The sequence below is a fragment of the Corvus moneduloides genome, chromosome 4 (genome assembly GCF_009650955.1).
Source record: "Corvus moneduloides isolate bCorMon1 chromosome 4, bCorMon1.pri, whole genome shotgun sequence".
NCBI classification, from domain to species: Eukaryota; Metazoa; Chordata; class Aves; order Passeriformes; family Corvidae; genus Corvus; species Corvus moneduloides.
The window spans coordinates 59,412,021-59,434,471 of NC_045479.1; the positions used below are offsets into that span (position 1 = coordinate 59,412,021).

The 22,451-nt window shown below is 46.2% G+C and overlaps 2 protein-coding genes across 10 annotated transcripts in view; one reads left to right on the plus strand and one right to left on the minus strand.

The window, feature by feature from the left end:
• The window catches only part of GRAMD4 (GRAM domain containing 4), a 79,840-nt gene extending 78,531 nt beyond the window's left edge, over nucleotides 1-1,309 (minus strand). For 2 of the 4 annotated variants that reach the window (XM_032105372.1, XM_032105374.1), the window contains exon 1: nucleotides 1,206-1,309. The gene's annotated coding sequence lies outside the window, so the exon portion shown is untranslated. The remainder of the gene's footprint in view (nucleotides 1-1,205) is intronic. The other 2 variants (XM_032105371.1, XM_032105373.1) reach the window with 2 other exon arrangements.
• LOC116442427 (histone H2B 5-like) lies at nucleotides 728-20,962 on the plus strand. 6 transcript variants are annotated; one of them, XM_032105381.1, is made up of 3 exons: nucleotides 1,634-1,796; nucleotides 3,563-3,722; nucleotides 15,987-20,962. In XM_032105381.1, exon 3 carries the CDS (start codon nucleotides 16,019-16,021, stop codon nucleotides 16,397-16,399), a length of 381 nt encoding a protein of 126 aa, XP_031961272.1. In that variant the 5' UTR covers nucleotides 1,634-1,796; nucleotides 3,563-3,722; nucleotides 15,987-16,018; the 3' UTR covers nucleotides 16,400-20,962. The 6 variants fall into 6 exon arrangements, with proteins under 6 accessions (XP_031961271.1, XP_031961268.1, XP_031961272.1 ...); XM_032105375.1 differs by lacking the exon at nucleotides 1,634-1,796 and adding an exon at nucleotides 1,827-2,298; XM_032105378.1 differs by lacking the exon at nucleotides 1,634-1,796 and adding an exon at nucleotides 1,827-2,283.
• The last annotated feature ends 1,489 nt before the right edge of the window (nucleotides 20,963-22,451 follow it).

Sequence of the window (22,451 nt, forward strand, 5' to 3'; positions counted from 1 at the left end):
CAAAAACATGACAAAAAGCTGTCATTTCCCATTTGCCCCATTTGTGCACACAAGCCCATCGATGACCCACAGAAGCACGGAGAAGGCCACAAAATGTATGCATACCTATTGACCTGTATGAAGGAGTCCAGGCTGGCAGCCTGGGTTGCAAAACAGCCATTTACCATGCCATCCTCTCTGTGTCCTTGCAAGTAAGCTCTCCAGCAGCATTCCTCTACTCCTACTGCTCCAACACTCCCGTGCCTCACTGCTCCCCACCAAGATGCACCCAGACACTGCATGCTCTGAGGAATCAGTACATTGCTGGCTGCTATTTAATATGAACATGTGGCTAGCCCTGAACTCAGCTAGGCTCAGCTACCGCTCAGGAATCAAACCTCACAGCAGAACCCGCATTCCTAGCTCTTATTGCTAAATCGGATGCCACCCAGCTGCCACCCCGGCCGGGGGCGGGAGGAGGTAAAGGAGGGTGTGACGCAGCTCGCACTGCTGCTCCCTCGCCAAGGGAGATCCCTGCTCGCAGCCGGGAAACACCGCCGAGCAGAGCCAACGGCCGGGAGCGCGGCTCTGCCAGCGACAGGCACCGGCAGCCACCACACCGTCCCCAAGACAGCAACTGGGGAGCCCAGATTGGTCGGGCTGCGTGTGCATACGAGGATGTGACCTTTACCGGGTTCACCGCCGCCCCATGCGCTGTGTTTACTACAGCCGGTGCCTTCTTGCTGGTGGCGGCGATGCCACCGCCTGTCCCCGCAGCCCAGGGCGGCTCCTCCGTGCCGGAGGGGCGCGGGGAGGAGAGGAGGGCCACTACTCCGCCCGGGAAGCAGGGAGGGGGCAGCCGGACACCCCCTGCGGCCACGGGGACGGTGTCCCGTCTGCCTCAACCGCCTGAACAGCTGGGCCACCGGCCGAGACCTCCGTTGGCTTCCCCACAACCCCCCGGTCCGCCCCTTCCCCCAAGCCCCGAGAGAGCCGAACAAAAGGGAACGGAGGGACCAAGAGACAACAACCCCCTCTCAAGGGTCGTCGTCCGGGGGTGGCGAGAGGCACCGCGCCCCGCACGCAACCCTGCCCCGGGGAGGTGGCGCCGGGCTAGCGTGTAAAGGTACGGACACCCCCCCCCAAAAAAAACATTATTATTATTATTATTATTATTATTATTATTATTATTATTAATCCCCCGAGACGGCCGGCGCGACACTCACCCTGCTCGGAAATCGGAGCAAACTCTCATTCACGCTCCCCCGCCGTGCCCAGGCCGCCGGAGCCAGGCGACGCCCCGAGAGCCGCCCGCCGCTGTGCTGAGCGGGGCCGGGCGCCGCCGTGGCCGGGCGCGCCCGCTCAGCCCGGACAAAGCGCGGCGCCGCTGCGGGCGAGGCGGCAGCAGGTGCCCGTCCGCCGCCGCGGCCGTGCCGAGCGCCCCGCGCAGCCGCCGCCGCCGCAGCGCCCGAGCCGCTCGCCGGGGCCGCGCTGCGCGCCCGCCCCGCCCCCGGCGGCCCCGTGGCGGGAGCCCGCAGAGGCGGGGGCGGGCGGAGCCGGCGGGCGGGCTATGGGCGGTGCGGCACGGCCCGGCCCAGCCCGGCCCGCAGCGGCGGCGGCGCACAGGGAGGCGGCCCGCCGGTCGCAGCCTGGTCGGGACCGGAGGCGGGTCCCGGTCTCGCGGCCCACCCGGCGCGGCGCCCGCCGGATCTGCGCGGAGCGGCAGCGAGCAGCCCCCCAGCCCCGCCGGCTCGCACCTGCCCCACGCCCCACCGGTGCCTGGAGCTCGCCTGCGGAGGAGTCCAGACGCCCAGCAGGCAAGACCTTCCCCTGCGCTGGCTGCCTGCGGTGCGGCGGCGGTGGGCACCGCACGCCGCAGTGTCCGCAGCGGGGCTGCGCTGCCCGAGCATGCGAGCTGCCGCACCTCTGTACCGCGATGCGGTGTGCGGGCAGCCCTGCCCTGCCTCGTGCCGGACCCTGAGCCCCGCAGGGTCGGGGCTTCGTCTTTCTCCGGGCTTGGCGAATGCACCGAAACGGTGTCAGCCTTGCCAGTGCTTTGCTGCGATCGTAGGAATCGTATTGCCGGAGTTCAGTGCGCTCCTGTTAACTGGGGGCTGAAGGCCAAGCCTGGGCAGGGGCAGGGCTGGGGGCCGCAGTCTGGCACTGCCTGCAGTGGGGCAGCGGTGCCCACGGGCTGGGCTGGCCGTCTGCAGCCTGACAGCACACATGCTGAGGAGCCCAGGCCCTCAGGGAAGGAAGGGATTATCCTGTATACAGACCCCCACTGTGTCAACACTCTGTGAGGTTGTTAATTATTTAGTAAGTGTATAGGGTTGTAAACCGTCTTCATGCACTGTTTATTGTGTTTTGTGTTGCTTGTCATTAACCCTGATCTTTTTTTCATAGCTTAAGAAATACAGGGAGTATATGCCATAAGAAACCCTTTTATTTCTCATTCCTCTCACCTCCAGTCTCACGGGTTTGGTGATGCAGGGGCTGCCTAAACAAGTGGCTGCTGTGCAGCGTAAGCAATATTATACGATTTTGTAATAGATTTGTCCACCTCAGCGTACGCCTCTAGCGCAATGGAGATGAGCTGTGGTTTGCTGGGCGGCGTCCTCCAGCGAGCCCCTGGAGAGGGTGGCCCTGTCTCCACTGCTTATCTCCAGCAGATTTGTCCATTTGCAGGGTGGTGATTGATGGCACGTTGTGTCCTCACCAGCATCCTTGTATTTCACGTCATCTCATGCCCTTTGCATGATGGCTTTGTAACTCTTTATTTTTTGATGTCAAGAATTTATGAATCAAAAGATGGGGGAGTGTGGAGGCTGAGTCAGATTGTGAAAAAGGAAAGCCAAGAGAGAGTGTGCAATTGCATATCACATTTACAAACATGGTTTCATTCATCTCCATATGTTGCTCCTGTTACTACTAATGAAGCTCTGGTTTCTCAGATTGGAGCTACACTGGGAGCACTGATCTTCCTGGGGTTTTTGCTCTATAGCCTCCATAGTATTTGTGTTACAATATGTTATTTTCCTGATTTTGTTTTCATTACATTAACATGTTAATATCAGAAAGAATTTGATAATATGAATGTACTTCCCACACACTCCCTCTTGTTCCTATTATTTGATGTGCAAAGGAGTGACAGATTATTTGCAGGCAGCAATTTCTTTCCCTCTATACTGGTTAAATTTCCAAATTATAATAACAAAAAAAAGCTTTTTTCCTGAGCGCTTACTCCTGTTTCCTTCCTCTTTCTTTCCTCATTTTACTAATGATGGCCAAATCCATCATGGTGATTTTGGAGCTGCAGGAAGTTTACCTTTGTCTACTGAAAGATTTCTACAGAAGCCTTTTATAGGCAAAGGGAGCCAGAGAGGAAGGTCTGCTTTAAGCAGAATGGTGTCTGGGGTTTTATTCCCCAGCAGGGAGGTACAACTGTGGAGTGTACAGTAATTAATTTAGTCCAATGTTGAGACAGAAGGAAGAATGATTGTATTGGCAAAGAGGTTTTTTTCAAGTATCAGATATAAGATTTAAGCAGCAATTTTAATGACCTTTGTGATTTCTGTTTCAGACAAAAGGCAGCAACCTAGTACAAGGCTATCGTTATCTTCTCCCAGCGTCATCCTTTGTTCTCCTTGGAATTAGCCTGTCACTTCCTAGGGTTTGGCTCTGTCCCTTGTTGGGACAGCAGCACCTCTCATCCGTGACTTTGAAAAGTGCTGTACTGGCAGGTGATTTTTTTTTTTCCACTGCTTATTTCACATATTCTCTGCTGTGCACTGTCTTTTTTTCTTCTTATGACCTTCTTATGAGTCTCTCTTTTCTGTGTCTTATTTATGCTTCAGTATTTCTGCCATACCAAACATTGTGCTCATTACTTTACCTGCCTTCTTTGTTTTTTGTCCACTCATGTCTTTTCTCTCATTTTTGTTCCCTTTCGTATATCTTCTTCTTACATCTCTTTTTTTCCCCCCTCTGTGTCATTCTTTTTATACCTGCTCCTGCTCTCTCCTTTCTGACATCTTACTTCTGTCCACTGCCTTACTCTACCTTCCTCTTGACATTTTTTCTCCAAGCTGTTTGTTTGGTCACTGTCCTTTTCCTCCTTTATGTTTACATATATTTTATTTAAATATTACATATATATGTGTATACATCTATCTCCACGTCTTCAGCTCTCCAGCTGAAACAAAGAAATTACTCATGTTGATAGTCTGATCCTATTCCATCCCTTTCTCAGCACCTGAAATACACTGCTCCTGCTCTTCCTCAAACATATGTATTGGGTAGACTGAAGGATTAAATATGGGGGAAATGTTCCTAAATTCAGAAGTGTATTTAAGAAAGCATCCTTCTCAGGCTGCACTGTGAACAGAGCAGATGTTGTGTTCCCACTGACAGTACCAGAGGAGGCCTTTAAGCCCCTTGAACTCAAGGACATAATGACATTCTTTTTACGTTTCTCAATTTCAGGAGTTTTGTAATGAAAATACTATAATTCTAAATGAGGGACACTGCCATATCTTTGAGTTATCTCTTGGATGCTGAACTGACCCAAAATAAGACCTCACAAAACATTTTTCTTCCCCCAATTGTTTTGTTTTATGCACTTGTTAAGCCACTTTTGTGCAGCTATTGGGAGAGAAATGCTTTCTGCTCGTCAGAGCTAAGCTCTTCCTCTGAAAAGGGTTCTGTGTGGGGTGAGACTGGGATCTCAGCTTGTCAGCTTCCCTTTTTTCTGGAGCCAGAGGGAGAGGAGAGAGCTGTGACTGCAGGATCATATGCATTGGGTGGGAGATGGAAGAATAGATGCATAATCCACCCTCAAGGCTGGGGGGAAGAGTTGTTTAGTAGTTTTTCCCCTTGGCTATCACTGACTACAAACACCGTCATTGGGGATCAAGGGAAATTGTTAGATTTTGCTATTTAGAGTCTTAGTTTTGAAAAATATCATTTATTATTTAACTACTTTTTTTCTTGTTCAAAGAGCATACTACTAACTGGCTGGAATGAAAACAGCTCCATCCCACGGATTTCACCTCCGCTTTCTGGCAGCTTACCTGACTCATAAAGAGAGTGGGGGGTTTTATATGCCACCTACATCAACTCAACATTTTCCTTTGTGGTGAGACTTAATCACTACCCTTGTCATATTATTTCATCGACCCTCTTGGAGTAGGAATTCTTTACCTTTCAAACCAGACTTAAAATTTCTTATAAAACAGGGTCAGGGTTTTTTCCTGAATTTGGTGAAAGTACATAGGTGGTCCAATGCAGTAAGCTTTTGTGTGTTATTTTATAAAAAATAGCCTTTACCCAAGGATCATGGAAGAGACAGTTTTCATTTGCAGAGAACACATCTCTGACACCAGATGTGTCACCTCAAGAGTTGAAATCCATCAGCTGGAGGTAGAGGACCATCCCCCAGGTAATCACTGCAGGTGGTGTGTGCTGAGGGAGAAACTGTGGGCTTTTAGCCACAATGATCAAGGATGGGCAAAGTTTGTCAGAGGCAGTGCCTGTATTAGACAGAGTCAGGAAAGATGGACATGCTTTTGGGTACATCAGATCTTTCCTTATAACCTGTTTGTATAACCTGTGTGACTCTCTCTCTTGTGGGGAGAGAGATTGTATGAAGTAGACTCATATTTGTCAAGCAGAAAATACTGCACGGAAGAAGACTGAAAGGAAGGAATGAAAAAAACCACAGAAGTGGCAACACAATAGGTAGTGTGTGCAGGAGGCAATGGAAGAAAGGGTAGGAGAACAGAGCCACTCCAGGAGGGTTACTGGGAGTTACAAAGAGGACATGAGTTACCCTAGAAAGCTTGCACAGAAAAGCCTGTGACATTTTTTCTGAAGAAATTCCTCAAATGAGGTAGGGGAAGGGCAGAACGGAAGGTACCGCTCTGGAGCTCAGCACTTAAAGATAAAACCTAGTGTGAAGGGAGGCCAGGGTAAGCATTTGGTAAGAGTCTCCTCACTTCTCTGTCACAAAGGCAGGTAAAATCAAGGAACGAGAAGGAAAGGGAAAAATCAAAAGGACTGAAGTGAACCATTGGGCAAATATCAGTGAAGGAAGGGTAGGGTAGGGAAGGGAAGCTGCTTCCATGTTGACAGAAAGGGAGAAGTCCTCTTTGGGTCCTCTGGCGTAACTGGAAATTGACTGAGTAACAAGTGGGGTGCTACAAGACGGGAGATAGGGAGCATCCTGTCAGGAAGGAGCTGTCTGACCATACCTAATATAAATATAGGCTGTTTTCATTCTTGATGGGTTTAAGTCTCAAAATGCACTGCAGGTGCAGCAGCTCTGCCCTGAAGATACGGACACTGCAGCTGACTTGACCTTCCTGTACCACCCTCCTCTTTCTCACATGCCAGAATTAACCCCGTATTATCTCCTCTGCTGCACTGTGGGTCCTCAGCCCAGCTCCAGTCATCCTCCTTATCAATTGCACCTGCCTGATAACCAGGACACAACTCAAGATAAGGACTTAGCAGTCACCTGCAAAGATGTGTTTCTGGAAGCAGAGGCACTAATGAGCTCTGTGGAGAGAGTGTGCTGGGAGAGGCACCAGCAGGAGGGAGAAGAGCAAAGGGTGAGCACTTCATCTGAGGAAGGAACAGCTTGGGAGACTATTGGGCTAAAGCAGTGAGGAAACTAAGGACACAGAAAGCTCAGGAGGAAAGTGAATGTGGGAGGATGGAGCCAAGGATGGTTAAAAATAACAGTATTGTGCAGTTAATATGGCACTCCACTGGCATTTTAAACCTGCTGCCTTTGAAAACCCTTCTGAGTTCTGAAAAATGAGCTTTGCATTTAATTGTTCTAGTTGCTACTGACCATCCAGGACCACTGTTATTTTGTCCAGCAACTCCCAGTTTCTTCACTGCTGGTCTACTGGTTGCAACTAAGTCTTCAGCATATTGCTCTTTGCAGTCTTGCCTGATGTAAATATTGGTGTATCCCCAGTTATGCCTTGATTTCTCTGGAAGGGAGATGGTTTTTTAGCTTGCATCAGCGTAGTGACTAGCACACTAAATCCATGTGATAATGACGCTATCACAAATCAGAGGTAAATTAAAACACTATTCACAAGCAAATTGTACAGTGTGGAATTTGGGCATGGACTAACTTGACAGCCATTTCTTTTAAAGTTTCTGGAGAGCTGCCAGTTTTTCAATCCTGTGGCTGTTCAGAGTACTGTATTAGTCTATGTACAAATGCCACATGTGAGACAGGACCAAATGGCAGCAAACCTGCTGGGGCTTTGAACCTCCTGGCACTTGTAATGGATGTGAGAAAAAGAAGGAAGGAGCAATAAATAAAAGAATAAAGGAAAGACAAGTACAAAGTGAAGGACATCTGTGCATTTTGATAACAATTCTTCAGTAGCACAGCACCATAGAAGAATGTTGCCTGGTTAATGTAGAGCAGTTACTTGCTGTGCTGGAGCCATTTCCTAGATTTTTTTTTTTTTTAATACCAAGTTTTGTCTTTGAAGTATGGAAGGAACGGATTTTTTCGTCTTTCTCCCCTCCTCCCTCGCCTTTATCCTCCCACTTCCAAGTAAGGATGTAAGTGAGGTTCCCTCTCATTTCCAGTGTAAATTTATTCATGAACATTTTAAAATGGCTTATCGTCAGTTCTTGTTTCAGAGTTTACTTTTACCTTCAATAACTCTTGTGTCCTTAGTGCTCATCCCTATCTGTTTCTGGAGAAAAGCCAGCTTGCCTTTTCAGGGGAGCTTTGCCGGAGCTGGCTGTCCCAGCCCTGCTTCTCTTCTCTCTTTCCATCTAACAGACTCTCCATTTTCCTGCTTCCTACAGAAGATGACCTCTAATGCTCAGAGGACTCTCTGCCTGTGGTAATGTGATCTGGTGGCAGCAGCAGAAAAAGGTGTCAGCAGTCTTGGATTGTGTTCCCGAGCCAGTTATTGAATGATGCGAGATCTGGGGAAGGACGTTTATCTTTGTTTCCCTGCAGGCTCCAGTAATAGTCGCACATCTGTTTTACAGTAAAATTGCTTTTACTGTGCCAAATTAATTATTAATACACACATTACAATATTTTCAGTATCCTGTAGCAATGAAATCAGATGCTGTGCCACTTGCTGCCCTTTAGCCTGTGGCATGGCATGCAGTCCTTTTGGATATACCTGCCTGGTACCCCCACCTCCCATGTTTACCCTCTGTGTTCCCAGGCACCCAGGTGTTACCACCACGATAAAGCAGTTTTCACATATCCCTGACTTTTTTGATTGCATGCTTTCTGCTATTTTTTCTGAAACCATTTTCAGGACTTGCTGAAATGTGAGTAATGTAACTGGAAAGTGATGATTGAAGTGAGAGACTCTCATTTAGAAGTAATGTCGGTCATGACTGATCACAGCTGAACATGTCATGCCCTTACGTGACACTTTCTCCCCATGTAGGGGGAGAGCTGATGGTGGTAATGCCCAGGTCTGTTGAGCATACATGCCTTAGACCCATATACATACCTTGAAGGTTGTTAAAAGATTTTTCTGAATTTATGTCATCCATGGCATTGAGAATATGTGGTAACACCTGCATTGTGATGTACCTATCACATCAGTCATAAAAGCCTTAATGACCTTGGTCTGTCTTCAGCCTAATATGGGTACATAGCTTTCCACTTCAGCATGGGTTTATGTCCAAGTTATTATTCCCCGTCGGTGTGGTTTGGCCAAACTACGCGTTTTGGGGTACAATCTCAGCTTTTGTTTCCTTTTGCTACATAAATTATCTGTGGCACTGGAAAAGGGTTACAGGAACCTGCTAAAACCTGGGTATGGGGTGTGTAGGAGGAAGAAGTGCCACATGTGTCTGCACTGGTTCCCACATAACTCCTACCTTAACTTGGAGCAGCTCTCATCTCTAGGGGAGGCTGCTTCTCCCTCTCCCACCCACTCTCTCCTTACGGCCTGCAGGTGCTGGGCTGTAGCTTCTCTCCTATTTTTGGCTGAATGGCTGAATTAGCACATTTTTAATGGATGCCTTTTTCAGCACTTATGAAAATAGTTTAGAATTTTGATAATTCTCCATTACTCCATAAAATGCATAAAAATAGTTTGCTTAAATGTGATAGCAGTTCTTTAGGCTTATTATCATTACTAGTTTAGAGACCATGGCTCCACTGTAGAAGGAGTTATTTAGATATAGCAGCCTGAGTAAGTTTTTGCTTACTAAGTTTTCTGCTTTTCCAGAGAAATTGAAATGATGTAGATAAAAATCAAGGGATTCTCATTTTTGATACGGCACAGAGCAATTCATTTCAGATCTGCACTTCTTATTTTCAATAGCATAGGGTGTCATGGAGTAAGTAAAGCACCTTTCTTCCATTGGTATTACAGACCCCAGTCATCTATGATTTTTGTTCTCACACCCATCTCCAGTGGTCTGTACTTTGCAAACCACCAAAAAGATGTGTAGAGCTTGTGATGCTTCTGAGCAGCGGAGCTGCTGTGATGTCTTGCTCCTTCTGCCCAGCAGGATTGTTCCAGGTCAGTTGGAGATCAGCTGCCCTTACATGGGTAGCAGGCTCTGACCTCTCCCTACCTCCAGAGCAATTTTGTTGTGTCAGTCTAAGGACAGGAGCTAAACCCTGCAACTGGACACAGGGTTCCTGCTGACAGGTTAACTCCCCGTGGGTCCAGTTGAGTGGAAGTGGGATATGAAGGGAAAAGAAGGCTGTTGCTTGAGGAAAGGATTCATGGCAGAAGCAGAAAATTCTGATGATTCTAAAACACGGAGAGGAAGCTAATGCTGAATTTTATGTTGTGTGAGGTTTTGAGTTATTGATAAAACCCCGGGAAAGAAGTGAGCCTGGTTGTGTTCTCTGTTGGACTGCGTTGGACTGAGGGCTTCCTGAGGATGGTTGTGATAATACAGAACCACAGAATGTTCTGAGCTGGAGGGGACCCACAAGGATCATCTCCTACAGGTTTCTCTGAAACCCCGGCACTCTGTGGGAGAGCTGACTGGAGTGTAATTGTAGCAAATGCTGGTACTGTATACTGCTGGTACTGTATACTGTATACTGCTGGTACTGTATACTGTACCCCATATACATTTAACAGGTATTGATCCATAGAAAACATCATTTCTCCTTTTTGTATTTATTGGATACTGTTGCTCAAGCTTGTAGATCAGAGATATCCCAAAGCAAGTAGACAACGAGTACTCTTACAAAGAGCAGATAATAAAGCTTTTTAAAGTACTCGTTTATTAAGAGTAACAAAACCTTGATAAAATATGAAGTCTGATTTTTATAAAGTACTAAGCCTTTTGGATTCTAGTGAAAATCAATGTCAGCTGTTGGTCCTAAGCATCTCTAAACATTGTACTTGTGGTTTCAGACCTGTGTTTAATCCCCGTTGACTTCAGACACTCTTTTAATCAGCATGAGGACTGCAGTGTTTAGTCTCCTGACAGTCATTCTTCTTGCAACATTGTCTCTCTGTTGCTCTATTTGACTTGTGGGTAAGATTTTATTTTCTTTAAAATTTCAATGTATCTTCTCTGCCGAGAGCTCTGATCTAGGGTCCTGCTCCTTACTTTGTAGGTAATAATACATAATCTCTGATTGATACCCCTACAGCCCTGAGAAGTACTTGCAACTTGGGCAGAAGTAGCACAAGAAATTACAGCCGTTATTGGTGATTAAAAATGTGCTTTCTAAAAATCATAAATTGAAATTATAGAAAAGAACAGAAAAGATTCACATAGGGAATATTCTGTACTGAACTGCCAAGCAATGGGTTAACACAAGCAAGGTAAATATCAGTCAAAGAGGTCAGACACAGTGCTCTGTTCTGCTTATATTTGTTCTAAAGAAATCTAAAGATCTGTGTGAACATTGTGTGTCTGTGTCAGGGACTGAGTTTGTAGCATTTCTGTCTTTGTAAGGAAGTAGGGGTCATCTTTAGTTTTAACCTATAGTCACAGTCCTCTGTTCACTAGAAAACTGGATGTGTATATCCAAGTTGGAAAGGTAGCCATTTAAATGTAAACTTTACAGGAACAGTGATACAAAGTGCAGCAGAGCATGTGGAAGTGGGGATGGACTCTTACTATCAGTGCTGGATTACTTGGGAGGAAACCTAGGATCCCAGAACTGTTTTCTGCACCCCTCCACCATTGGAAGAAATCAGGCATTTCAGATTAGTTTACCTTATTCTAGGAAATTCTCCTCCTCTTTACTTCAAAGCAAATATTACCTCATCATCACATGCTAGACAACATACCAAGGGAAAAATTCTTTCCAGACCAAAATATGACTGTCAGTTTTTGCACGAGGCAACATCACCAATATCTCACAGTGACTCATCACGCTTCTGATCTGCTTTATACCTGAAGCAGAGCTTGCTACCAAATAATCACAAATATTGTTTGTTTTCTCAACTGTTACTATATAATGAGACCTGACAGATGAACAAATTCTTGTGTAATAGTAGATGGCTATACATAATAAAAGGAAGGGGATTTGCAATTTGCAGAAATTCTCTTTTCCAATAACAGTCATTTGTTAACACCTGGTAATTTGTAAGCTATATTTACCAGATCTTACAAGCATTTCAAAGCAGGTGAATCCATTAGAAAGCCTTTTCCTTTTGGTGGAAACATTCCCTAATTTGTGTCCTTTGTGTTTCAAAGAAATAAAACAAAAAGCAGCAGCAAATTTCACTTTATATTTCTTGGTATGTAGGCATAAAGGCAAGTATTATTTCTTTTATACAGTAGGAGAAAATGAGGAAAGGGGCAGTAATTGGACGGAACTAACAAGACATTCCTATTTAAGGGGTAGAACTATCAGCAGGTGCCCATTGGCTCTCGTTTCCTTGAGCAAGGATTAAAGCAGAACATCAGAAGATTAACAAATATCAGAATTTCAGATATCCAAAGGATGAGAGCTTGAGGTTTTCCTGCAAATGTTTAATTTGTCACCAAAACCTCCTAAGAACAAAATGCTGATTCTAGATATGTAACCTTTATGGTTGACTAGGAAATTACAGAAGGGGCATGGGGATTTACAGTGGATGCCCCAGAGCTCATCATAGCAAGGACAGCTTTCAAATGGAAAAAGAAGGTAAAAAAAATACAAGTGCTGTTTCCAGCCCTGCATGAGGAGAGGTCTAAAAGGCCAGCTCATAATCCTCCCATGGTCACCCATGCACAGTGCTGGCACCAGCTTGGCACTGGTCCTACAGACTCAGCAGCAAGGCCAAAAATGAACAAAAATCCTGCAGGAGCTTCCCTGCCTGTCTCTCTCCATTGATATATCAAGCCTCAGGAAAAGAGACAGCATCAGGTTCCACGTGGGATTTCTCAGCAGGGCTCCTCTCCCATTTTGGATCTGAGAGACTGGTGATTTGTATCTTTGAATATGTTTTTCCGTTCACTTTCCTTTTAATGATGCTGAAGAAAGGAGTGTCAACACAAAGGAAGATGTATCTGTCACTCTGCACCACTCTGGTTTCTGGCAGCAGTCAGGCTGCTGCTTGCAACTGGCTGGAAAAATTACTGTGGTTGGTTTTGTTGCTGGTTTTCTGAGGAAGGAAAAAACTGCCAGCAATAACTGATTTAACTCAGAGCATACAGAGCCATAAAGAAAAAAAATGTTCCCAGAGATTTTCCTCAAAAACCTGAAACCTTCCAAGTGTGCTGCTTGAAAGTGCCTTCTCCTGCATGGCCATACCCTGTGTCCCAGGGACTTCAGTGGCTTGGAACTGGAAATAAACACCATCTCTTCTTAGGGGTCTCTGTGGGAATCTCAGGCTGCAGTATCCCATGGGAACACAGCTCGATCAAGGGAACACAGCTCATAAAGCGTGTTCTACCCAGTTTTCTTCTCCAAAAGTCACAGAATGGATGAGGTTGGAGGTGCCTCTGGCAAACATCTCATTCAGTCCATGCTCAGAGCAGGGTCAGCCATGCCCAGTTAGATTTTGAGTATCTCCAAGGATGGAGACCCCACAACCTCTCTGAACAACCTATACCCAGTGCTTGGGCTGCCTCACAGCAGGGAAGTCAATCACGCTGGAAACACTTCCAAAACAAAAACTAATAATTGTTAATCTCTTCAGGTTCTCCCTCCAACTCTCTCTTTTTTTTTTTTTTTTCCTTAAGGAAACAAAGATATGCAACTATTTTTATAAAAAGAAGCCATTCGTTTAAAGGTTGTATAGTGTTTCCCTCAACGAACTCTCCACATGGACACTTTGGGAATAATCCCACTACTTCTGTCTTTATTCCAGAGCGGCACCTGCTGTGGTTGCGTTGCACTGTTGACAGAAGGGTTGGTGATACTGTTGACCATTATTAACATTATTTATTTAGCACCTGGCAAATGCACTCAGGCTCTGTGTGCTAGGCACTGCCCAAATAAACCACAAAGAACACAACCTGTTTTCAAAGAAGGTGTTAAACAGTCAACTGCAAAGAAATGGGTGGAGAGAAGCATAAGCTTTTGTGCTAATCTCTGAACTTCAGCATCATTGCTTCCCACACTGCAGCCGTACATGGGAGAAGAGTGAGGTCCACGCTGTGCTACCCAAGGATATTAGCTGATGAAATGGATGGAGATGTCCTGTAGATGTGACCTGTTCTGGAGCCATATGAAATCACTCTAGTGCCTGTTGGGCTCTCCATTCATTTTTTAAAAGCTGCAGTAGAAGTGCTCTTAAGAATTAATACATATTTTAGAAGGATATACTTTTCAAAAAGCTTAAGAAATACTCATTTGCATTTTTCAGTTGTGGTGTTTTTCAGTCAGGAAATGAGCTCAAAAGAAAAAGAAGCAAGTGCACAGTTATTTCTTCTCATAGAAAAATCATTTTCCATTGAAAAAACATGGTTTTGAGTCTACAAACAGAGCAGTAGAGGATTTCTTTTCCCAGCACTGCTTCCCAGTAGAGAAAAATAGGAATAAAATTTGTGATTTCACCAGAGGAAGAAAGTGTGGTGTTTAAGGGGGTAGGTGTCAGTTTTGAAGGGTGTCCAGAACTTTTGCAGCAGTCTAGCACTTGCCCTTCCAAATGCCTCCTCTGGGAAGAATGCCAGGAAAAATTAAGAAAGGACATGGGGTGGCAGAGTCAAAAACTTAGCACATGAAAACCATGTCTTTGGAGAAGAAAGTGCTTTTCTGGAGTAGAAACTCAGCTCTAGGGACACTGGTGCCAACTTTGGCTTCTAGCCAGGAGGGTGTTTCGGAGGGCTGTGGTGGAAACCCTGCCCCCCTGCTCCATAGCATCCTGAGCGATGCCGACCTGCCCTTGCAGCTTGAAATGCCCAGTGTTGCGCCTTGCCCAGTGGCTGCCAGACCATGTGGCTCCCAGAGCCCAGCCCTGGTGCCTCATCGGGCAGAGCAGCCAGCAGTGGCCCAGGTGCTCGCTGCAGGCAGGAGGCAGCATCACATAGGCTGATTTGGAGCCTCAGAGGTTTCTTGCGTGATTTGGAAGCAGGTGCTGGTATCCACTGAGCTGTGGGTGTGCACGTAAATCCAGCCTCAGGATCAAAGATGTCTCCTTCCACAGGGAGCAACCGGGAACTTTGTATGCGCTTGGTTGCAACTGTGCTGCTGCATCTGGCTCTGATTGCAGATGGAGAAACCAGACATCTCACTCTTTCCCAAGGAGGAGAGACAGGGCTGAGCATGCAGCCGTTGCTTTGGCACAGGCACCATTTAGGTCCTTCCCTGAGACTCTCAGTGTGCAGACCATATGTTACATCCCAGCTTTCTCTCTCCTGCTTACTTCTATCCATTTTCCCATGTGCCATCAGCCCTGAAGCTCTTTTTTCTCTACTAGTCTCTCTTGGCCAGCAGACTGTAATTCCTAGGTCATCTTCAAAGGAGACGCAGAGCAGTAAAACCCAAGCCCTGGGGTGATGCTGGAAGCTTATCCTCCAGCAAAGCCTGGAGGAGCCTTGTCTTTCAAGATAGCATTTGAAGTGTTTTCTAAAACACAAAACCATTTACCAAGTTGCAACACAGTTTTTCCCCTTGGCCCATGTAGTAAAGCACATGTAAATTTGTGGTGTAGGGGAGGCACACAGTTTTTTGATGGGTTTACATACTGTTTTTTGTTACTGCACTTCTGGATGAGAGCAGTCAGCTGCAGGTCATGGCTCTGCAGGTTGTGACCTAGTGAAGAAAATCTCAGAGGGAGGATTAGCCATCTTTGGTGTAAACTGAGCAGCAAAGCTTGCTCTCTCAAAAGCAAAAAGCATCACATAGCAGGAAACAATTTTTTCCATCAACATGTAGCCCAAAAGCACTTTGCTTTTTGACTCCTGTCCACATTTCTGTTTCTCTGCCAGGTGATTCCTGCCACTTCCTCTAAGCTTTTCTACTCTCTGATATTTTTTGATAGCAAATGTGAATACTGAGACATTCCTGTAGCTCAGCTAGCAAGCTTAAAACTATATTATTTTTTATATTTCACTGTAAAACATGGTGCCAAACAATAGCCACAGAAATGCAAGTGCCCTCAAAAGAAACTTTTACCTACATGCAAATAAAAAAGGTTTTATTAGAGATTGTAATAACCACATAAAATCATTTTAACCAGTGTCATATAAAGGTGGCTTTAGTGATACCTTGCAACAGTCTTGGGCCCACTCCAGCAAGATTTGATTTAATCCATGCTGCAGTTAGTGTTTTCTTTAGAACTTCAATGTTCTTCTCAGAAAGATGTTCAGGCTCCATCTCATATTTACTAAGTAGATGCCAACTAGGTCTGTGTTCAGAGATGTTGACAAGGCTGGGGTCATAGGAATTTAAACAGAAAACAACAAAAAGCCATACACCAACCAGAGAAGTTCTTGCTGGCAGTTCAAAAATACACAGGGTTATGGGGTATTTGTCTCAGATTCAGGGCTGTTGCTTGCCTCCAACTCAGACTCTCTCATCTTGCAGTACAATTATTCTGTAGAAGGTCAAAAAAGAATTAGATTTTTTTGATGTTCTCTCCAAGCAGCTCCAAGACCGAGCAAAAGAGCTCTCAGGATGCCAGAGCCAGCAAAGTCAACCTCAGCCCCCAAAAAGGGCTCCAAGAAAGCTGTGACAAAGACGCAGAAGAAGGGTGATAAGAAACGTCACAAAAGCAGGAAAGAGAGCTACTCCATCTATGTCTACAAGGTGCTGAAGCAGGTCCATCCTGACACCGGCATCTCCTCCAAGGCCATGGGCATCATGAACTCCTTCGTCAATGACATCTTTGAGCGCATTGCTGGAGAAGCCTCCCGCCTGGCCCATTACAACAAGCGTTCTACCATCACGTCCCGGGAGATTCAGACGGCCGTGCGCCTGCTGCTCCCAGGAGAGCTGGCCAAGCACGCGGTCTCGGAGGGCACCAAGGCTGTCACCAAGTACACCAGCTCCAAATAGCCACACATCCCCTCTGCAATGGGACCATCGAGCACCGGGCCCTCCACGCAAGCACAGGTAGGCAGCCATGGTCTGGATGAATGTCACAGCTATTATCCACAGCAATTTGCAGCCTTGGGATGGGCATGAGAAGCTGCCCAGAGGATGAGGAGACAGTGATCTGGAGGTCAACTGGTTTTCATAGTCTGTTCAGGATGTGGAAAGGATTTACTGAAGCTGGTAGTGGAGGCCCCAGCTTTCACATCTCATTCAAAGAACTGACCAACCATAGTATATCCAGCCTCCTCTGTGCTTGGCAAACATTCATGTTTGGCACTGGGAGGGGGGACTGGCAGCAGCAACACAGAGACACCATCCCTGAAGTCTTCCTGTTTGACTGCTTCCTCACAGTCATCTGATAAGGGTACTGAAGAGTCAGCGCTGCATCCTCTCTCTCATAGCCTGAATCCCTCCTGGTGTGCAGTGGCTCAGCCCACCATGTGCTGGCAGAAGTGGCATCAACAGCTACCAGGCACATACTGATTCAACAGCTATCTGTGCTTGACAGCCTGTTTTGAAGAGCAAGCCTGGCAGGCAGGCAGATGCCCACGTTAATACCAAGCGCTAATCCTCCTCCTTGCTCCTGATGGATGAGCCATGGAGCAGGATGAGGGTGCTGGCGCTGGAGCTGCCCTCTGCCTCCCACCTTGTGCTAAGGTGGGGGGATGGACAAGGCTGGATGTTGGGAATGGGTCTCTACCTTTCCTGGCTGCTGCTTTGCCTGCCTTAGGACTTGCTTTGGCATGGAAGACATTGCTAATTCTGCTGCTTTTCAGAGACTTTTCCTGCCTCAATGCTGCCTGGGTGCTCCCACCATAAGCGTGGGCAAGACGGGGTGGTGCCCATGGGGGTCCCTTCTCCTGTGAGCACTAAGGTGGTGCAGGACAAACAGCGCAGAGGTTTTGGGCAGGGACTGAGGGTTTGGGAAGGCAGCTGGTGTGGGAGCAGAGCTGATTAGTGCATTTTGAGGGGTGGGAGGAAGCTGGCTCCCCACAGAGATCACTGCAGGCAGCTCACCTGGCCCTGCCCTTCCTAATTCATTCAGCAATTAGAAAGCAAAAGCAAAAACGGGGGTTGGGTGGATATATAGGGACACTTGCCTGCATCTCAGATATTTTAAAGATTAAATAATTTTAAACTACTTCAGATACTCCCCATATCTTTTCAAAGTCCACAGTGAGGTGAGCAATAATAAAACTGTGATAAAGCCATAGAGATTAGTGGAGGAATGTCTCGGTTACAGGTTTATCTTGCCCAGACTGCTGGATAGCAGAAGAGCCTGTGTAGAACTGCTGTGAAGTTGAAGCTTCCTACTCAAAACACAAAATTAGCCAACATGAAAAAAAAACCCCAAAAAAAAAAAACCCCCAAAGTCTCTGGTAGGCAGTAACACTCAAATAAAAAATACTCATACCTAAAATAACAACAGCTTTCTGCAACTTACTCTGTAAATAAAGGGATCAACAAAGAAATAGGATCCAGAAGTAAGTGCAGATTCTCCCTAAGCTTCAATACCTTGTTTTTAATTAAAAGGTGAATTCATATCCCAGAATAGAAGCTGTACAGTACATTTCTGTCTTTCCCCTGCATTTATCTCTGCCCTGTTTCTTTACACTTTGAGAGTGATTGGGACCTTTGACAAGTTTATGTTGGTTTTGGAGCCGTAGGACTCTGCAGTTCCAGAAGATTCACATTGCAGTCATTTTTCCAGTTATCTGAGGAAAGGAGTGCATAGCCCTGCTCAGAAACCTGAGAGCAGCCTGGGGTCTCATGTGGTCTCTGTGCATGAGTAAAGGTCAACTTTGTTTATGGGCTGTTCCCACACCCCTGCTTTGGGCGTGAACACCCAACACTTGAAAAGGGGCTTTCCTCCCATGCTCTGCTCAGTGATAGCACACAGCTGTGTTTCATAGCCTAATGTAGCGGGAATCTCTGGTGATAGCTCTCAGAAAGAACAAAACCCAGCTCCCTGGGTGCCAGCACCCACAAGGAGCAGCTCCCAGCAGCAGCACCTGGATTCAGTAGCATTGGTAGCCTGGGCCTTTTGGCAAGGACACTTTGCAGGTGACAGCTTAGTACTTCCTTTTATTTTCCAATCAAATAGTCAAAATCAGATACCAAAGATTAACATGTACCTGCAATGGGCCTAGAGCCACCACCCTGGACCCCTCTGCCAAAAGAAATCCAGGCAGTGGATGATGCATCAGGGGAATGTTGAGAGTGAAGGGCTGGATGGCATTGCTGGAACTTTCTTCTTCTGTCCCTATGAGCTGCAGGTCAGAATTCATCCCCTTGGGGAGTCCTCTTGAAGGCAGGAATTCAGAGTGGAATGAACCCCCTCCAGTCCAAGCAGTGTGTTTGAACCAGGACAGACATCTCCCGGCATCACCTGGCACAGCCTCTACACTCTTGCTCTTTTGAGCAGAGCAGAGTCCCCCTTCTATCACCACAGGCTGCAAGAAATCAGGAAAATAAAATTAGCTATTGGCCCTCCAGGGTCTCCTGGGCAGCCTGGGGAGCCAGGAGTGAGGCTGAGCACTTGGCGAGAGCTGCTTGCTCCATACTCGTACTCAGAGTACTGGTCCCATTTTCTTCTGCCACTGTTGCCATTCTCCATTTTTGGAGATTGTTTCAGAGAGAGGAGAACCAATGATTTAAGGCTACAAAAATACTTGAAGGCTTCAAGAAGATTTTTATATTGTCTAAAGCCAAGTGACTGAGACTGATCATGTCCATGCATTTATAGTTTAGGTTGTCCTTTCACACATCATTTGCTCTTCACTGTCCCTTTGGGGTTTTTTTCACTCGCTCTTGACGATACGAAGCACAGGACTGAGGAACTGATCCATGTTAAAACTTTTTTTCCCCCCTTTTTTTCAAGCTTTGTTTTAACCCTGTGCTGGTGGCTGCTCTGTTCTGTCACTATTATACAGACACTTGCGCCAGCAAAGGGAAGGGATGATCCAGGAAAGACGAGGCTGGTATAAGCTAGGACTGACATAGAAACCATTTGGGAAGTTAATGGCCCTAGTGTCAAGAAAAAATGAAGAAAGGAAATTGAGTCCTGCAGTGGTCCCACTAGCAGCGAAGATGTGGCTTTTAAATAGTGCACTATGGATGTTGCCCTTGCAGTGTCCCACAAGCAGTTTCTCTAACAGTCCTGACGCTGGAAATCAAATACGGCCTATTTCTGCAGATCCCACAGGGCTCAAGTGTTTCTCAAGGGAAAGGCAGCAGGTTGGGAAGGGGACTCTGTTCCCATGCAGCCACCCAGCTGTAGCAACTGGAGGTTCCTTGTTCAGCAGGCAAACCTACAAGACCCTTCCCGCAGCTGCCTGCTGCTGGACAGGACACATCCACAGCAGTTTAGTGGGAATTAGTTTGAATGTGATGAGCTTGGGCTGAGCCTTAATATTAGAGGCAATAGAAAGTAGTCTAAAAGTTCAAGGATCAATTGTCCACTAAGTAATCTGAGGTGTGACATACTTCACAGTTTCCTGGTAAGGAGGTTTGCTGCAGAAGATGGGTTCTGCACTGCAGGATCCGTGCTTCTAAAAAATACATATTTCCAGCTCTGGAATTGAGAAAATGTTTTAAAACTGAAGATAATATACCAAGCCCTACTGTCCCTGCCTGATTCCCACTGCAGTCCCAGAAGCATCTCTGGGCCATGCCCGTGTTTTGCCAATTTAAAAAGTAAATCAACTACATATTGTAAGTTGGAAAGAAAGATGAAAAAGATGATACAGCCTTGATATTAACCTCTTACTAACCCCAAGGACATCACTGCACTGAGTTATTTGTTTTCATGTACAATTCAAGAGAGAAAACAAGCTGCTATAGATCTTCTGATTTTCCACCCTGCTTCCCTAGAAGGGCTTAAAGTCCATCTGCCTTTCACAGCAGAGTTCAACCTCTGAAGGAACTGAGTGACCACCTGCATGGAGTCTTGCTCCTGCTCAGGAGAGACAGGTTTTTAGTCAAGCATGCGGAAAATGAGGAAAAACAAGCGTGGAGGACAAGTGCCTGTCCTGGACACAGCTGTGTGTCCCACGGAGGGACACTAAAGAGCCCTGCCCAGCAGAGCTGTGTGCCCTGTACACCCTTCGCACAGGTGACAGGCAGCCAAGTGGGTAGCCCCAAGTCCTGCCACCCCTGGAGCAGAGTTTGGCATGGCCTCTCCAGAGCCCTGAGCATTTGTCCCATCATAGCATTTCCTGATGGTTTACATCCAGATCAAATTGTTTACAGGGAAAGGAAGAATGGAAACTAAAAAACAAAAATCACTATCTGACAGAATTTGGAGAGTTTCCTGGGACCACCACCTGGGGAGCAATCTTTCATGCTTACTCCATGCACAGTATCTCGTGGGCTTATGTACACAGAGTTTTTCTGACAGTAAGTGTTACATCAAGTATGATCCATGCTATATTGCTGCTGGTTTATGACCTTAGTGCTAATTACCTGCTTTCTGTTAAATGTCTAAATAAAATGTAATTTCCAACCTGTTGGAAGTCAATGGGACCGAGTTGTCGGGGTGTCTTTGCTTCTGCCTTATCACTGGTGTTCACAAAAGTCCTGCATTTCTCCTTCTCTGTGATATTTCCTCAGACCTGGGGTGACAGCAACCACCCTTCCAGCAGAAGGGGAGCACAGCTGGTCCTGACAAGAGGGTCAGTCAAAAACCAGAGGAGCCTCACACTGAAGGGATGTCACAGGCTGCCACTGTGAGACTTCACGGGGTGTCCTTCACCCCAAAGATTAGTGCAACATAAACATCTTTTTTTTCTCAAGCCCTTCCAGTGATCTTGTCCCAGGCAGAGCTGAGCCTGCAACCTGTCCTGCTGATCTGAATTAACAATTGCTAACACTAGAAACGTCTTTTCTTGGGTCTGTGAGGAGTTTACAGGCAACAAACATGGAATGAGATGTAGCATCTGAAAACCCCAGAAAGAAAAAGATCTTCCCTTTAAAGAATAATTGGTAAATACACTCCAGTGAATGTATTACCTGCTGGACATCAGCATCATAATGCACTCACTGGAGTGGGAAATGCGTGTGCCATGCTGGATACTGTCTGCTGGAGAAACAAGCTAAGACTTCAGATATGGCATGTAACAGAAGTCAGAGCTAAACATGTTCCTAGTGTCTTTAAAGAAATACGCACAAGCTGAACATAAGTGGGAAAATCAGTATTCGGAGAAAAAAACATATCTAACTGATCTGAAGTATTTATTTCCAAAGAAATAAATGTTGCTGCTTGTACTGATTTCCATTTTGATACCCCTTTCCAGAGACACACTCACAGTGCACTTTCAGAACAGAGCTGACACCAAAGTTTCAGGAAGACCCAAACCAGGTTATAAAAGGTAGAGCATAACCCTATGGTCATGCTTCTCCAGCATGCTGGGAGATAACTCTTTTTTTTTTATTTAGTTACTATCTAATTATTACTGACTGATTATTCAAAGACCATTAATTGGACTCAGGTGCCACATGACTATGGCTGTTGGCAGAACCAGATAGAAGAACTCAGGAACATCAAAAGGAATCATGAGAGGATGAGGTTTGAATTAAGAGGAGCAGCCTTCATGCAGTGAGTAGTCCGCCTATAGAGGCTTTGCCACTGGATGTTTGAGGTGCTAGAATTGGTTCAAGGACAAACTGCTGGGAGAGAAATCCTTCAAGACTTGCTAAACAGTTTTAAACTATGCTAAAAAATATTATAGGCTGAGAGAATACAAAGAAGAATACAAAGGGGAAGTGACTGTATATCCTATTCCTGCAGTCTTTGTTGCCTGTCATAGCCACTACTGGAAACAAGATTTCGGGCTGGATGCACCAAAGGGCTGGTCCAGGTTGTCTCCATACACTCATGTAAAGTCTGATTTGGACTACACATGAACTGTAAAGAGTTTCAGGCAGTTTTCTTAGGCCTATGGAGCTTAGAACTAAGCATAAAAGCAAGTTTTTTACCTTCATTTTCTGTGTGGGTCCTGCACTTGCTTTGATG

What these genes read in the sequence shown, in the direction of transcription:
- LOC116442427 (XM_032105375.1), top strand. Translation starts at nt 2,206, where the DNA reads ATGCTGAGGAGCCCAGGCCCTCAGGGAAGGAAGGGATTATCCTGTATA. An exon ending in GTGAGGTTGTTAATTATTTA is followed by an intron (nt 2,299 to 3,562) that starts GTAAGTGTATAG and finishes TTTCTGTTTCAG; the next exon opens with ACAAAAGGCAGCAACCTAGT. An exon ending in GAAAAGTGCTGTACTGGCAG is followed by an intron (nt 3,723 to 15,986) that starts GTGATTTTTTTT and finishes GTTCTCTCCAAG; the next exon opens with CAGCTCCAAGACCGAGCAAA.